Here is an 18,243-nt window from a genome sequence, read left to right as displayed (position 1 = left end):
TGACCCACTCCCTCCTTCCTTCTCCCCAGCCATGTCTATAAGTTCAAGACTTGGCTAATGATGGAAAATCAGGTGGAAAGCAATGCTTGCTAACGCAAATATTCATTATTAATGATGACAAACCTTTACTGTTATTTCAGGTGTTAGTTGCTAAGCAATTGAATGTATGCAGTACCTGTGTGCATTAAGAACAGTTAACCTTTACCTTAAAATCCCTCAATGAACATAGATGATATCACATTAATGGCCCTATATATACAGATAATTATACAGTGTAGATCAACACCAACAAAAAATTGAGCATACAATAAATCAACAGAAAATTTCACAACCATTTTAATGATACAAATCTTTGATGTTTATCAGGGAAATAAAGTCATATCAAAGATTTTCAGAGAAATTTTTTTTTAACTTAAATTAGACTGATACTGTCCAGCATATAGTCAAAAGTATTTAATGACTCTTCTTTGGTTAAATAACATCACCAAAGTTATTTCGGTAATAATTAGTTATTAAGTGTCTGAAAAATATCACTCCTTCAAATATTTTTTCCTTTAAATATTTTTTTACCTCATAAAAATTCATCTTCACTTCTCAATAAGATGTTTTTAAATGTGTAAAACATGCTTTTTTAAAAAGGGGAAAGCTATGTGCATTTGGGTGTAATTAATGATTGAAAAATACATCATAAATTAGTCATCGAAAAACCAGTTAAAAAAAGTGTTTAATTTAGATTAATTCTTGTATTTTTTCATTATTGTGATTTTAAGAAATCAATGTAAAAATAAACAGTATATGTTTTGCATTGTTTAAGATAATGAGAAAGTTATTACTATGAGTGAATAATTACTTTTGGCATATAGCTCAGTTGCCAATATATTGTTTATTCCCAAGGTATACTTTTTTCCAACTCATTGTGAAATTAATTAAATATGGAGTGAAATATATATTAGCTAAAAACTATATATTTGTGAAGAACAAGATAAACCCATACAAATTTGCAAATTACTGATGCAATTTTCCACGATTTCCCACTCATAATTCTTAGCATGTACGTGGATTAATTTCCAGTGAAAAAACCAACCTTAATTTTGGCATCCAAGGGTATTATTAAGAATATCATTTTAATGTTCTTATTTCACCTTTTCAGATTATCAATTTCTTTTAAATGCAAAAGAAAAGTCTTCATCATGATTATACTCTGAATCAATAGACTCCTACTCTCACTGTAAATATGCACAAATATCGTCAATTCAAATGCTCATGAACTGCAAATCAACCTGCATTTATGTCGCTCCAGTTTTGCTAAGATTAAAGTGAACAACTAGGAACTTTCTGCAATGCATCCTTTTGATTCTGAAATATTTACTTTAAAAACATCTTTATTTCTTCTGCTATTGATTTTCAAACCTCTGGGGATTAAGCTTCTTGAAGAGAAAACTGGTGATGCTTAATCTAGATTTACTGCTTATTATAAATCAGACACAAAAGAGTTCTTACAAATTTGAAAACAAGAGTGAAAAATTATCTCTGTCTTTGGGGAGAATATGTGAGCAATTGCCTACACTTTCATGGCTTTACAAATAATGATAATGTGAGTGCAAGTTCATGAGCTAGCTCTCACATTTAGTATCAAGCAATAAAGGGGCTTTGTTTTGCAAAATCAATCTAAATGTAGAAGAATGGCAAATCAATGCATCAGTAATATTTATTACGGCAATGATCTCAACGTATCACTCGGTCGACACAAATTGAAAGAGCTCAGTGGAAGATGTTCTGGATAATGTAAAAAATAACATTATCCCTGTTTGATTAGACATCTGTTGCCATGGTAACAGCCCATTTTTTTTTAATTAAATATTTGTTTAATAAATACCTTAAGTTTTTAGTTTTAAACTCACTGAAAACATCATAATATTATCAAGAAAACTTACATGTATATCTTAACAGTGACAAAGACTAAACCATACAGAGCCGTTTTAAGTAGACTTTGGGATTTTGTGACAAACTCAGATTTGATGAAGGTGGGTTCTACTCATAGTTAACTGTCCCATCATTGGATATTAGATATGAATATAACTTTGAACGCAATGACACTTGTCCAACTTAATCAATTTAGTTTCATTTAAAAAATAAGCAGTATTTCTAAATAAGTGATTTCAGATAAGCAGTATTATAAGTCATGTGGTTATGACCTTCATTAAATGAAATTACACTCTTCAGAAACGCTCAGACAAAAGGCATACAGCCTTTGTAGCCTTAGATCCTGAACAAAACACTAAGTTGTTGACTAATCCCTACATAAAGGCATGCATTCTTTGAATTGTCTGGTTTTAGTTTGGGACATTTCTTAAAAGAGGGGGGTTAAAAGTATACAGATACATGTGTAATTGGAGTTTTTCCTGTATGCCTCTCCTTGGAATCTTTAAGTGAGATGTCTAACATTACTGCAAAAATCATGTTTCATTAAAACATAAACCGTGCAATAGATTATCATTGACATTAATGTTAAATAATCAGAGTCAATCAAAAATGAAGTAAGCGACCCATCCTTTTCTATCACAGAAAACCTGCAGTTTGACGCCAACGGAAGTAGAGGATTAATTAATTATTAAAATAAGCCACACTGGTGGCACTGTATATTGACTACTGTGGTGGTAATATGTTTTACGGTGCGACCGTTGGGGCGAGCGCAGCAGGTGATCAAAATGAATTATGATAAATCAATAAAAATAAAAGTAGTGACGTAAAGTAAATGAATTTGAATGCAAAATAAAATAAATATACCTATTTTTCCAGTACATTTTCATTATTCATAATTCATGTCTTTGTAACGCTCTGAAATTCTGATAGTCGCTAACCAAAGTGTAGCGACATCAGAATTTTTCGGAACGGATCAAAGATCTGATTTTAATCAGATTGTTTATATACTGGTCGCACGCCAATATAGAATTTATCTCAGATAAAATGTTGTTGAATAATAAAGATTTTAACATAATGTACATTGCAGTTTATTTCCTCTTTTCTTGCACCAGACAAATAAAAATTGACTTATCACAGATTCCCCCCTCCCCCGTTTAAAAGAAAAATCAAATTTACGTATAAAAAAAATGTGTTGATCACATAAGGAAAATGGATCCCCCGGGAGGATGTATTATCGTAAATAGTAGTGAAAATAAAGACACTTTTGAGCAGCTAAAGAGCTAAAGGCATACCACACTCCCCATTCCCCACCCCGATTAGAATTTTCCTGATTTTGAGAATTTTATTTTTCTTTTTGCTTATGAAGATTTTTTGAATGATGTTGCCACGCCCCATTTAAAAAACGTTCCTGGAAATTACCGTAAATATAGTGAATAAAATAATTGTGAGGATTCATCCAAATGAGAGCAAGTTACAGCTGTTTCCTATCTCTGAAGAAATGTCCCGATTCGTTAGCTCTGCAAGATTTTGAGAAGATTTTGGTATTTATATTTCAGCAGATTTACAATAACTACTTGGAGTACTTTCCCCTTATTGTGACGTCAAAGTTCACGTCAGTCAAGTGTATAGTCTGCCTCTTTGAAAACACACTAGAAAAAACTACGCGAAAAATACTGTTTCTGGAAATTACCCAATTTATCTGTTTCTCAAAAGTTTTACTTTGATTCTCGCGAGATGGTATTCAGTCTAGTGAGATCGGCCGACATTGAAGAATTGCATTGTGGGTCGAAATTTACTGACTCCGAAAAATTCTGTCGGATCAATGTGTAAGAAATCCATTGTGATGTCACTCGAAAGGACGATAACTCCGGAAATTGGCGTTGTTTCAATGCATGTACGTAGTCTTTTATCTTGTTCTCGTGAGAGTGTGAAATGGGAAACCATAATTACAGGGAACTACTGGGATGATTAAAACAAGGCATTACTGGTCCGATTTACTGACGCCAAAAAAATCCGTTGAATGAATGTGCAAATAGTCCGAATTTTCTATTTACACACGCCTTGCCGGTAGAACTCGCTTCGCGCCGGCGCTTGCTAGTAAGACAGTAATCAATTGTTCTAGAACCACTACTGTACAAGGAACTTCTGAGGAAACACCTTCAGCAAATTATACATTTCCTTTCGTTTGAGTTTATATATAAACAAGCATCTTGCATCTTTAAATTGATTCCTTAAGATGTATTTAAATTTTTCTGTGATAAACTGGGATTATACTCTGATTTATAGATATACCAGTACTTTTGCACTAATCATGTTTAAAGCTGCTTGGTCCGATTTATTTGTTATTACAGTATCAAAATTTTTTTCCATACAAACCATTTATCTTAGAAAGTCATGGACTTTCTCCTATTTACACCAGCAGAATCAGTCTCCTTTCAAAGTTAGAAATATTCTAAGTAAATGAAAATAATTTCTTTTTGGGCAAATGAAAAAAACAAACCAAAATGCATCATGGGAATGTTTAGAAAAAGAAACCATTTGGTTTCGTCTCAAAAATGATTGAGGTCATTTAACCTGCATGCTATGCATCAATTGTAGAGAAAGCAAACTTCAGAAATATTAGCGAACAAAACGTACACATGTTTATTTGTAATTTGTCTGATCATTTCGACCTATATTCAAAGCGATGACAAAGTCGTAATACAACCATAACCGTCTCCTCGTCAGGGGTGAAATTTATCATGAGGCGAAATAACGCGGTACCCTTGTATGTCTTTTGTTTTGTTAGCAAATTTTGTAAGTATTTTTCTTCATTGAAATTTGGCTTAATTGGCTGGAAAAACTACTGCAATGTCTATTATTATACATATACTGAGCATAAAACCATCGTTTAAAAGCGTGCATAAAATTTGATATAAAATCTGACCAAGCAGCTTTAACTGAGTAATGAAGAAGACATGGTTTAAAAAATAAGAGCTATTCTTTGTATGCTTTAATAAGGTGATGATCAAAGACATTCAATAATTTTCTATTGTTAGATTACAGACCATTAGCAGTATTTGCCATGCTTTGATCATTTATTTATAATCAAAGTACAAAAAGTACTAAAAGCCAGTGAATATTTTATTCAAATATAGCATATCCAAAAATCCAGAAACACCCACAAACAAAATATTCTGGAGTCAGTCTTCATCATTCATTAATTGTGAAACAATGAGTTTTTGAAAACATCAATTTTCCATTATATATTTTACTATTGCAGTTTCAAAAATAAAACAGTCAGCAATCTGGTTAAAATTACATCAATTGTTTTGCTCCTATTGACCGCTACTCAAAGATCTGAAGAACCCCAGTAGAGGGTCATAACTTTTCAAATATAAATATCAGTGAACCTACAGTAGTGAGGGAAGAGATGCTTTAACTTACATCTACTTTTTGGTCAAATGTTGTTCCTTCCAGCAGATGCTTGGCTGCCGAAATTTCACCATGCAGATGATACAGCTCTCCACACAAGTCTATCACAGCATCTACCTGTAATGCAGATCAACGAATTGAAAATCATCATCAGGGTAAAAACATATTCCAATTAATGATGATGAGCAGGATTTTACACTTTTGGTCTGATATGAGGAATTCAACAACACAAAATTTAGAACCTCATAAATATTATTACATGAAAACTTACAAACTAGAAATAGAAAAGTTTGTATTTCTTTACGACTTTTTATCATAAATTGTAACTAATAAAATCGGTTACTGTTAATAATTTGTGCATTCTAGGGGTTTATACATGTTCTTTAAACCAATCATATCAGTTAAGTTCTTCACCATGGAACCATTCTATATTGTTTGAATTTTTGGTATCATACACAAATTTAGACATAACAGATAGATTCATTTTTTTTTATCTTACACCTGACCTATCTCAAGCAGGTGTGAGATATACACCTGGCTCTACCCCCATTTACCTGGTGTTTGATATTCTGTCCGTCAGGGATGAGGGACAGAAGGCGATGTACAGCGGTACAAGCGTCCTCCTCTCCACTGCTCTTCCTCTGGGATTTACTGCAAACATAGATGGACTTCTGCTATAAACATTTACATTACACAATTTTTAATTTGTATATTGGAAATGAATAATTAAACATCACTTTAGATCCATGTCCAATACACAATGGAACTTCACTTCCAAGTTTATATGCCTCAATTAATTTCTTTTGTAATGTGAAGCATAAACACCAAAATTGCCTACCGACAGTTGTGTTACCAATTTTTTGTCAGTTTCTGAAGTCTTCTGGGAAACTAACACTATTATGGAGTCTGCATATATAAGCAGAGTTTGTCACTCAGACAATAAGAGCTTTATATATCCCTATATATATTTTGTCTCTTCTGAGTGGAAGGAATAACACAAGGGTATATTGATTAGTTAAATATTTTATAAATATGTGCAAAGAGAAAATCACAAAGAAAAAAGAATGGTTAAAATTTGTTTTCCTTTGATGATTTTTAACATTTATGCATCCATTCAACTAGAGATGTACCACACAACTTTGACGTCCAATACTTTTTTCATCAAAAGCTTACCACAAGACTTTAGCATAAATAATTTATGTGTCAACATTTTGTTCAAAAATGCTATATTTTTTTATCAATGGTTTTGTTCGATCAAAATTTTAAAAAAAGTCTGGTTTTGGATTGTATAATGACAAATGTAACAACAGTTGTAACAGGAAAGGGAGAGCAACTCACCAGCGCTGGGGAATGACTCTGGGTCCCCAGGTCTGATGTTAGGAATAATGACACAAGGTCGAAAGATCCAGACCTGTGGGGCTGATTAGTAATTATCCCTTTATATATGTCTAGCCCAGCACACATTCAAAAATAATGAAAGCGATGACATTGGACTTTTTTTTTTATGGTGTAATCACATTATTATTATTTTTTTTTTTTGGGGGGGGGGGGGGGGGAGACAACGACAGGACTACCAACTACCGGTGATTTAATATGTAAATGTAAGAGGGGTAGTTAGGTCAATTCAGCTGAAGAAGGCGGTTCAGAATGGGTCATCCATCTGTGTAACATTGTTTTTACAGGATAATAAAATAAGATTTTCTTGATTTCTGCCAGGAAATTGTTATCACATAAAATAGTGATTTGAGGATTAAATTGGAAAATAATCACTAGCATACATTTATTGAAAATCATTTCAATTATCTATAGAAAGATGGTCAACTCCTTACTTATAAGTTGTGCAAAACAACGTCCAAGATGTTTTGATTTTAATACGGCCATTAAAATAGCTGCAAAAAAATCTAATTTTGAAGAACAATTATGGCTTTCTTTTTTCCTGCATCATCAAAACCACACAAACTTATGTGAGATATATAGTGCTGGTTAGAAGTCGCAGCGTCATTATGTGCACAAGAAAGAATCTTGAAAGTGATTATAAACATGATAAAATTGACTTGTCTCTGTAACTACAAGAAATGTCAATTGGTGGACCCCAGTGGTTATTCAATAAATAAATCTACCATATCTGACAATATAAACATGAAGAAGACTTGGAAAATTATCAAATCAAATGCTGGATATATTCTACAGACTAAATCAGACAGTTTATTGTCTCTGAAGAAGATGCAGAAACAATGTAATCTTTCCTAACAATACAGTTATGAATAATGCTGTGACAAAGCCTCCAGATTCAGACAACATTGGTAATGCATAAAATCTCAAACTGGTTTTTTTTTATTCTACAGTACCATTATTTTATCAGTAATGATCTTGGAAACATTAAATCAACCACAATATTACAGTTATTTTGGGGTTTACATCTCCCTCTAAACATTTTGATACTGATGTTCATATGCTTTTATGCAGAGAATGAATATGCAGATATTTCAAATAAAATACGCAAATGATGCATAAATACATATACTTAAAGAAGACTTAATCTTGTGGATATACCAATTAAGGTGGTATGTGACACCTGTCAATATGAATGTGAATAGAAGTGCATTAAAATCAAAATACTTTCACCAGTTTAGAATTTTAAAATTTTACAACATTTGAGCAAAAAAAATGTTTTAAAAGTTTTTGGAAAGGTAAAAATAATAAAAGTCCCAGAGGGATACGAACTCATGACTTACATATTCGTATTTAATGCTCAAACCAATTGCCCTAATAAACAAGCCAGCACAGAAGAAATATACTATACATACTCTTTGATATCTACACTGATGATAATAGCATTCTTAAGCAACTTACCTTACAATGCTATTAAATCCATTATGGTGAGCCAAAACCAGAGAGCCCATTACCATGCCTAGAGTAGTCCTGCCGTACCCAACATGGCAGGTAAACAGCATAGCCATACTGGAGCCATGGGTTCTGTCAAAGGCGCAGGGACATTCCTGTTTAAGAAGTTCATTAGTGTAATAACAATGCACAACTTATCAAATAAAGTAATCAACTAATCCTGACTAAAGTCTATGTTACCTTGTAAACATCTATGAAGGAATCGACATCTACATCACTCGGGGCAGACTCCAGAGGAAAACACAAACGTCGGTATCTAAAACAAATACTGAATGTGTAAAAATTGTGTCTCTACGTATATTTCTTTATCAAACTTTGAACACCTTCTGAGGCCCCATTATTGTCAGATGCTTGAATAGTATTGAACCCTTTTGCTTTAGAATTCTGCATTCTGCAGTCAACTGTTTATGGTTCTTCCAATCACTTTTGATGTAGTTAATAATGTTACATTGTTTTGCACCAGTTTTAAATAAATGACAATATTTTTACACTTACAAGGTGTTACTGTCTTTTTTTTGTTAACAAGAAAATGGAAACAAACAAGCTTCAATGTTGCCTTGATTGGTTAAAAACGGTTTTAACATAAATAGCATAGAAGTTCTGGACACAAAGATTTTAATGCATGTGTGTATACGTTCTAATATGTAAAAATTTGATTCCCCTCTAAGATCCCATCCTTCCCCCCTGGGATCATGATGTGAACAAACTTGAATCTACACTTCCTGTGGATGCTTCCGAACATGTTTTAACTTTTATTGGCTAGTTGTTTTTGAAAAGAAGTTCTTGATTAAAAAATATGCAATACCTGAAGATGCTTTCATAGAAGTTTCAGCTTTTCTGGCCATATAGTTTATGGAAAGAAAATTTTAAAATATATTTTTCTCCCCATTGTAGCCCCATCCTACACTGGTGATTATGATTTGAGCTTTAAGCTCAGGTGAGCTAAAAAGTCTGGAAATCTTGACAATGCTATTTTTTTTGGAAGTGAACTATTAACAGAAAACAAATACCTGCAGAGTCGATTACTCACTGCAGTCAAACACACAATGGATCCATGAAATGCTTTTTATTGCAGTATATAATGTGCCTCACAAAATCAATAGGTATATAGAGAGATTTTTCGCGCAAGATCATAATTCTGACACGCTAAGAACCAAAGGACAATGACACAGACCTTTGTATATGTGTTTTTGGTTCATATGAACTAATATATTGGTGGTTTTTTAAGTCAAGGTAGCAAATTTGGTTTCAAAAATAAATCTGATGCTTTCTGAAATGTGACAATATCTTCAAAAAAATCAAATCTATATTAAAAAAAAAATGCCCTGAGTATTGATATAAGACTTAGCAATATATAAATATATTATGAAGAATAAAACAAATGCTAACTTAAAGATAACATTACGTTATACTGGTGATTTGATCCGTAGGGAGGCAGAAACCATAAGTGCCACCTATTTGATTCCCAGCAGCATAAGTGGAGAGTTTCCAGTTTATCCCTCACTAAATGACTATAAATATTATTCATATGATAGAAGGGACTCGTCTATCATTTTAGGCTTAAAATAGATTTTTTTAAAATATTGACTTTTCAGAAAAAAGTTGCCAACAGACAAATATGTATACAGGCAACCCTTGATCCAGAAGCCAATCAGGATGGAAATGACAAGATGACCACAGCAAGTGTCAATGCCACACAGAAAGCTGCAGACATGAAATGGTGACATTTACCTGACACAGTGGGAGCACAGAATGTGTCTGGAGTACACCTCTTCGGAGACCAGGAGGTGGTCCTCGAACTGGACGTGGATCTCATGTGGTTCTCGCTGCAGGTTCTCTAGGTCCCTGTAGAAGTAAAACTTATTCTCTTCTTTCATTGTTGCCAAGTCTATCACCTGAAAAATTGGCATTTATAAACAATCTTTACACTCAATAACATTTCATTAAAACATGTTACCCTAGCTGATCTATCATTTTTTCAGCTATTCAATATGACAATGTTCTTACGAAAGAGGGAGAAAGATTTTGTGCTGGAAAGGTTTGGAGGAAAGTAAACTAGTTAAAGATGCATTGGTCACAACTTGAACATCTGAAAAATTTGATTTCTCAATTTCAAATGATTATTACGCTTAACTGAAGTATTTTCAGGCTTAACCAAAATTTAAAATGTCAGTTGTCAATTCACAAGATAGAACGAAGCTCGCAATTTGTTTAATAGCATTTGAGAGTTAACATTTAACAATACTGTGGAATCATTAGATTTCGTGGTGGCTCAATTTTCGTGGAATTCGTGGGTACCTCTTATCCACGAATTAACATCCTCCACGAATTAATAAATTTAAGTAATAAAGTCATGTTTCGTTTTGTAGATATAAGAGAATACACGAAATTACGTCCCCACGAACCTGTAAAATTCTAGCAATCCTCGAAAATTGACCCCCACGAAAATTAATGATTCCACAGTAAACATTAATTTGATTGATCATTAGAAATAAATTTAGCATATAATGTAAGCATTGAAAAGCAGAAATATAATTTGAAAATTTTCAACTCAAATTGGGACCATTTCCCTAAGAAATCATTAAAAAAATAACCCAAGGATTGTAAAAATTAAAAATTGCAAATAAATATTAAAGTTAGAGCTGTACAGCTCAAATCCTGATTATTCCCCTTTATATCATTTCAAAACATAAAGTTTATATCTAATATCTTTAATTATTACATGCATGTCTTCTTGACTGCATATGTTTCAAGTTTTAAAAAAAATCCCACTTTTATTGCAAGTTATATCCATTTTGTACAAAATATCTTAACTAAATAATTTCTTTTTGTTTTATTAAGTCCTTATACATGGCATGTATTTATACTTAAACACCAATATTTATGTGGATTTGAATAAGGTAGCATAATTACATGCCTGCTTTTCCATACATACATGTACATTGTTTTTTACATATAGTTTATATCTTTCATATGTACAGTACCTAATTTTGGACCGACCCTTTTTTCCTCATTCACCCCCACATGACCAATATAACTTTATCACAGAGGTTATAAAGTTTATTTGATAAAGTATTCTATAATAAGATCAACAGCTTCCCCTATTAGGTACAAAGTGCTTTTGTCATGGAAACAAGTATTTTTTTTGCATGATCATGTATTATTGAAAATAGTCTCTACGGCTATAAACACCTCAATATAATTCAGAATTGCACTTGAGAAAAATATCACTCTGTTTCAAGCATTGCAATCTGAGCTGCCCTCTACACCAAGCTTTTTGAAAAATGCATTAGGATAAAATGGTCTATTCTTGGGAGAATTTCAATGGTTCCTTATTCACAGCTACGCCTGTTGTGAATGGCAACTTTCTGCTGCCCTTTGAGATTTCTGAATGAGCAAGAATCAAATTAAGGTTTTCAAAACTGCCCTACATACCAAAATTTTTGAATGGTTTTCAATTATAGCAAAACCCACGAGTGTTATATTATCCGAATCTTCTAGAACTGGATCAATACAGAACAAATGTTCACACCTTATGCTACTTAAAAAAGATGAATTACAACCTCCTGGTATAGTATTTTTGCAGAACTGTATTGGATTTATAAGAATATGCCATCATATTTATAGAATTTTTCCTGAGCTTCTAAATAAAACCAACATTTAATCTACCCACAAACTCGACTGGTACAAATAGGCAAGAACACCAGTACCTGAATTCAATGGCCATTGATTTAATGCCAAATGCCATGCTCTCCAGACAAACTACTTCCAAGATATTGTTGACAGAAAACAAAATCAGAAGGAAATTACAAGTACTTTAGTAAACTGCTGAAATTGAATATGAGTTAATCAATAGTCTCACTTTTAGCTATTAAACAAGGATAGGACAAAAATCTCCATGGAGTTTACAGCAGTAATATCACAGATTGACAGACAATGATCACAAATAAGGAAATGGGCTTCATGAAATACTGCCTTAATCTGAAATATCGTCATGACCTGGCCACGCAACTTTAGTGTTATCGGAATAGCAGACACCATGCTTAGCGTCAGTTAATATGTTTGGGCAAGCATGTTGTGATCCATAAAAGAACAGCAGCTTCTGACAGCAGCTCAATCCGTTTCCAATCAATCTGGTTCCGTCTTTCACCATACCCAACAGGAAGAGACAGAGACAAGTAAAACAGAGAGAACTTACAGGCTTCCTGGAAAAACTATAATCACCAGCACAAAAGAGTTCCAGTCAAGCATTTCAAACTCTTCAACAGAATGTTTCATTATCTTTGAAACAAACTTTGCCATGGTACATTGCCTGAAAAGCATTCTTCTATTTGTAATCTGTACCTGTTAAATAAGGGTATTGACAGACAGGCTGAGAGACATGGATTCTAAAGTTTCTATCTAAAATGCAGAACCTTATCTTCCCGATTTTTTGTAAGGTTATATTGAAAATAAACGGCAGTTCGCTCAGCAATAACAAACAACAAAAAGACTTGGTAAAGTTGTAAAATGTGTTCATATGAAGTTATTGGTTAATGCTAATTGCCACAGTCATTTTAATGAAGTTTACTCAAGTTCTGAAATTAATGACATTTTGTGACGACAGAGACACATTTTGCGATGTTTAACTTCATATTTCTTAATTGTCATTCATTTTTTCATGAATATTGACCCCTGGCCACCTAGTAGACCCTTGTTTCAGTGGTGGATCTTGAAATGGTGCAAGAAATTTTGTCAAGGTCTCAGGCCCAAAATATTTACTGTGGAGCATAGTTAAATGTGGTGTTGAATGCAGTAGAGAGCCTCAAAGAGTACCCTAGCTGGTTATAAGTTCAAGCTGGGTACAGTAGTAAATGAGAAAACCATTTGAGGGTGTGCTAGCTAGACTAATCAAAACAATGATAAAAAAAAAAAAAAGAAATATTGGAAAAAAATGTTATGATTACACACTAGCATAAATTGCTCTGAGCTTCTTTAAAGTCAGTGATTACTTACTGCTGACATGCATTTCTAAAAATATTGAAATAATTAAGGCTTAAAGGCATAAAATATCTGCCATTTTTCTCTTTCCTCATCCCTATTAGTTCAGCTCCTCTGACTTCTATATGGTCTATAGTTACTGCAGTTTGCTGTTAATATCATAGAGTCATCTTATTACACCATTGTTACTCAGCCACAATAACATGTATGCAATAGTATTAGGAAACCCATCAGTTGCACCGGTCATTGGATTTAAAAGACACAATTGTGTAAAACAATGAAATATAGTCTACTCAGTTTCAGAATTACTATACGTCAGCCATGATAAAACAAATGTCAGCTTTATAAATATTCAGAGCAGATTTCATAATCGAGCTTTAAAGTAGGCACATATTATATATCTCTAATGCGAACTGAAAAAAGGATTGAACTTCAAGTCAACTAAATTTAATGTTGCTAATTTGAGGAATGTCATGAAACCATCCTCCTTCGGTGCATCCAGGAGTGAGTCTTGGAGAAACGCCATTAATGAGGAAAAAAATGCAAACAAATGGCAAAAAATAAAATGATTTACTTGTAGCATTGACAACTTTACTGCACAGTGCTTGCATTATATCAACAGAATAATCTGCGTAATCAGTTGACAGCATTAATAAAAACAACTGATCAATAACCGACAATCCCATCAAAAACAAATCAATTCTCCTGCAATTAAATTTATTAATAAATGAGTTTTGTAATCTGCAAATCCCATAGTGAGACTGCTTAACCAAAGCTTAATTTTAATCTGGCTGGATTGAGAGATGCTTTTATCAAAATCTCTTCCATTATAATCCTTAAAAGGAATCAAAGTTGCAAGATAAAAACATTATAGATTAGAGTAATGTCAAATTTCTAAGATTATACACCTGAAACAAAATTTGAGGATCTGTGGTAAAAGCTCTTAACAATTAAAACAAAAGCACTAGCTACTTTAGATTTTGTGTTTGCTTTGGTTTTACTTAACTGCTTCTGGGTTTCAGACACACACTATTCAAGCAATAATACAGTAATAATAGCAGGATATTGATCCATACCTTATTTTTAAAAATTCATCAATGAAGATGAAACTGCAGAAAAAAAAATTAGACTTTTTCCCATCTGCTGCCATCTTAACATTTTTTTATGATCATGCAAAAAAGATTCCCCATTCATGTGAGATAGACAGCTGCTTTATGGAATAAAACTCTGATATTTTTAAGTTCATTTCATCATATAAAATTATTAAAATTCCAAGAGATCATTCATATATGTCCTTCATTTAATGTGGAAGGTCTTTTTGGGGTTGGGGGGATATATGAATATTCATGCAAACTCAACATAATATGTTCTTTTGCTTCCACCTTGTAATTTGGTTTATACAAAAAAAATTGAAAACAATGGAATGGAATAAAAATCTACAAATGACACTCAATGGCCAGTGCTTTACTCTCTCAAACATGTTCAAGTTGTTAATTTATTGCTGTGAAATTGCAATCCTGGTTTTTTTCTTTGCATCACTGAACTCTTGATTCTCTGTAAGTTCTTAACCTCTCATGATCATTCATCTACCACTTCTCATATATTGATAAATCTTGAAAAGCTGAATTCTTAGCATGATTTTTTATAAAGAGGAAATACTGTATAATATTTTCAAATGGATGAAGCAAAGGTATACACAAGAAAGTAGACAGAAGTGAAAATTAAGAGATATAGTTGTAACGTAACAACTCATTTCGCTACATTGGCTTTCAGACAAAAATTGTTGTAAATGAAGCCATGCAGTCAAAAATATTCAAAATGGCGACAATTAGGGAGCTAGTTATTATCAATAACAATATGGGCAATAATCTACTCATAAAAAGAAAGTGATTTTAACATCAAGTGCCTGTAGTTGTGGGTTGTCTTTGACAGTGATTACCATATAATAAGGATAAACCTACCTCTTTCCTGATTCTAGCTTCAGCCTCATCAGCTTCCCATGAAGATCTGCCCAGATTGACCAGTTTCTTCAAGTTTTCTTTTTCTCTGATGGAGTAAGGCAGCATGTCCGAGGCATTCTCCACAAACAAAACTGGCTCCTCTCTCAAATTGAACAACAAAATCTCCTGAAAATTAATGTAATAAACAGTATTTAGTCTGATGTTTTTTTTATTTTTGTTTATAAATCAATTTTCAATTCATTACTAATTGAAAAAAAAAATCAATTCAATATGGATTTGATGAAATTGAAAAATCGTATAATGATATGAGTCATATTTGGTCCCCACCAATGCCCTTTTTTAGTATTTCTGGTACATTAAACTGTTATGTTATTTTTTTTTTAGATTTTAAAGTTGATATAAGAGATATTTTTCACCTATTTATTTGATTCATTAGCAATCACTGGCAGTATATGACGTCAGAAGTGACACTATTTTTATAATTCAATCAAATATCAGAAATCATTTTCTTACCATATCATTTTTTGAATGGGAAATATTGGTATAGAGGGACATTTGAACAAGGAATTTTTTTGTCACTTATTAGTATTGGATAGATACATCTCTAATGAATATATTTTTTGTTTGTTCAAGCAAACACTCAATGTTATAAGAAAGAAAAACTGCTTGAAAACAAGTCGTATAGTGCTAAAAATGCGAAAATGGCAGGAAAATGTTGATAATCTATTATTTCTAAAACTATGAAAAAACTTCACATGTATATCTGTACAATGTACTATAAAGAAAGAATCATAGTAAAATGATGTTCATTAAGGGGGCCATTTTAGGCTTATTTCATATATTGTCCTTTGTAATTTAAACAAATAAAATATTGTTACAGTAGCTAAATCATATACTGATGCAAGGGAATCAATTTCCTGCAGTTCCTGAAATTCTTGTGAAAAGCATAAATGTGATATAAGTAAATTACCCATGAAAATATCGTTAAATTTGGCTGAAACAGGTACACTACCTATCAGAAAATTTATAAAATATCACGTAAATTATGAATGGTACCTTTTTCTAGACAAACAAATGTTATCTATAGCATTTGTATAGTTTTAATGTTGCAAGCAAATTTTGCAGATTTTAAAATTTTATTTTACTATATAGGCATCATTGTCACAAAATTCCCTAAAAATTTCAAATCAATAAGTAGTTCAATTTAAGCTAGGCTATAATTTGCCCACTGGTGCTTTTCATGAATAAAGTTTTGAATATGTAAATATGTGTATAATGCATTGTCAAATCAATAAAATCTGTTGTAACATATATCTCACTTTAAATGGACATTTAATTTTGTGGATTGACAAATGGAGGTTCATTGAATATTGATGAAAGCTTAGTAGGTGATACTAGATAGGAACATTTCTCATAAGTGTGGTCACTTTACCCAATGTTTGAGTGCAGCCACCGATAGAATGATATCACCCATGCGCATCGAGAGATCGTTTGCCGATCGTAAAACACGTTTGAGAATTGTACAAGTTTGAAATTATTATTAGCCTGCCTTATTTCTTATCAATTTCCCAACTATCTCACCATCTAAGCGGTGGGAAATGTGATATAAGGGAATGAATAAAAATAATGTTCCACAATGAAACAATTAAACTTCAAGATATTTGATCTTAAAATGAAAATTTGCCATACAGTTACAGCTCTGCATTTAACAATATAAGGACACTATAGAACATTAAACATAAGAGAACAATAACAAAAATTTAAAGTATATTCTACACCAACAAGCTTATGAATCAAGTGCAATTCATAAGCCGCATGTGAACACAATTAAGGGATTGCAATAGGATTATGTACACTTACAGAGAGAGAGAGAGAGAGAGAGCACAATTAAGCAAGGTAATTGCTACCCATGAAGGGTCAATAGTTGGAAATTGGTACTCAAAGCTTTATATTTACATCTACCAAGTATGATTCCCTCTATTTCTTATGGAAACTTATTTCTAATTCATAGCCCTTCAATTCATAATCCCTTTAATTCATTCAGAAACTGACAGGACTAAAATCTACATGCCCCATTTATTGATTGGTCGAAACCTGAAGTGACTGAAACTGACAGGACTGAAATCTACCTAAAGTGACCTAAGAAAAATCACGAAATAATACATGTTGATGTCAGACTTACATTCCCATAGGAGACCATTTGGCTGTTTCTTTTAGCTAACGTTCTGAATTACTGATGTACATTAACAGTATTTTAGTTAATGTAACTTACTTTTTACAATCAGTTTATTAATTTGTTGAAAGAAAGATGTAAAAATAAACAATAAAATGCTTTCTTTGATGATTCATGCGGGTTATAAAGGGTTATAATGGCAGCAATCATTGCAGAAAAAATTTACATCACCCACATTCTTTCTGCAACGTCGCCACCTTCATATCCCACATGAATCACCAAAGAGAGCATTTTATTGTTTGAATATACCAGGTAATCCTTATATTTCAAAGCTGATTTATGTTTCAGAACAAATAAACAGGGAATACATGTGTATATACATGTATAAAGTACTGGTTAGTGCAATGTGTGAAGTGTTTGAACTTATTGACGAGCTGCCAAATTAAATTAATGGAGGTTGTCATTGTTTGGTAATTAAATGTTTGGTTTTGGCATCATTGTTTGGTTGCCCAGGCTCCACCGTCACCAACTTTCCTCAAGTCAATACTCAGCCTCAAATCTGAGGTTTGACCTCAAATTTATGCACTTTTCTTTACAGGATTTGAGTTGAAGAATAAGTTGAGGGATTAAAAAATTTTGGTGACGGTGGAACCTGAACGCGTAAAGGCGATCCGCGATATGGCTTCTCCGTTAAAAATATCAGAACTGAAAAGATTCATGGGTATGGTTAACTGTATGGGTCGTTTCATACCAAACCTATCAACAGTTATGCACCCTCTTTCTGACCTACTGAAGGGTGATGTCAGCTGGATATGGGGTCATCCACAGGAAGAAGCCTTCAAGAAAGTGAAAGCTTTGTTGACAGAGACTCCTGCATTAGCTTTTCAT

The 18,243-nt window shown here is 32.7% G+C and overlaps 1 protein-coding gene across 5 annotated transcripts in view; it reads right to left on the bottom strand.

Moving 5' to 3' along the window:
• Positions 1 to 18,243, bottom strand: part of LOC105347072 (paladin) — a 60,846-nt gene that overhangs the window by 12,867 nt on the left and 29,736 nt on the right. For all 5 annotated transcript variants that reach the window (XM_066065097.1, XM_066065098.1, XM_034458011.2 and 2 more), the window contains 6 exons: positions 15,183 to 15,347; positions 9,973 to 10,136; positions 8,422 to 8,497; positions 8,191 to 8,336; positions 5,892 to 5,988; positions 5,350 to 5,454 (listed from right to left, as the gene is read on the bottom strand). In XM_066065097.1, coding sequence (XP_065921169.1) covers positions 5,350 to 5,454; positions 5,892 to 5,988; positions 8,191 to 8,336; positions 8,422 to 8,497; positions 9,973 to 10,136; positions 15,183 to 15,347 — 753 coding nt within the window. The remainder of the gene's footprint in view (positions 1 to 5,349; positions 5,455 to 5,891; positions 5,989 to 8,190; positions 8,337 to 8,421; positions 8,498 to 9,972; positions 10,137 to 15,182; positions 15,348 to 18,243) is intronic.

The sequence above is a fragment of the Magallana gigas genome, chromosome 7, assembly GCF_963853765.1.
Source record: "Magallana gigas chromosome 7, xbMagGiga1.1, whole genome shotgun sequence".
NCBI lineage: Eukaryota > Metazoa > Mollusca > Bivalvia > Ostreida > Ostreidae > Magallana > Magallana gigas.
The sequence above is the reverse complement of the archived record's forward strand: the minus strand, read 5'-3'. Positions and strand labels throughout refer to the sequence as shown.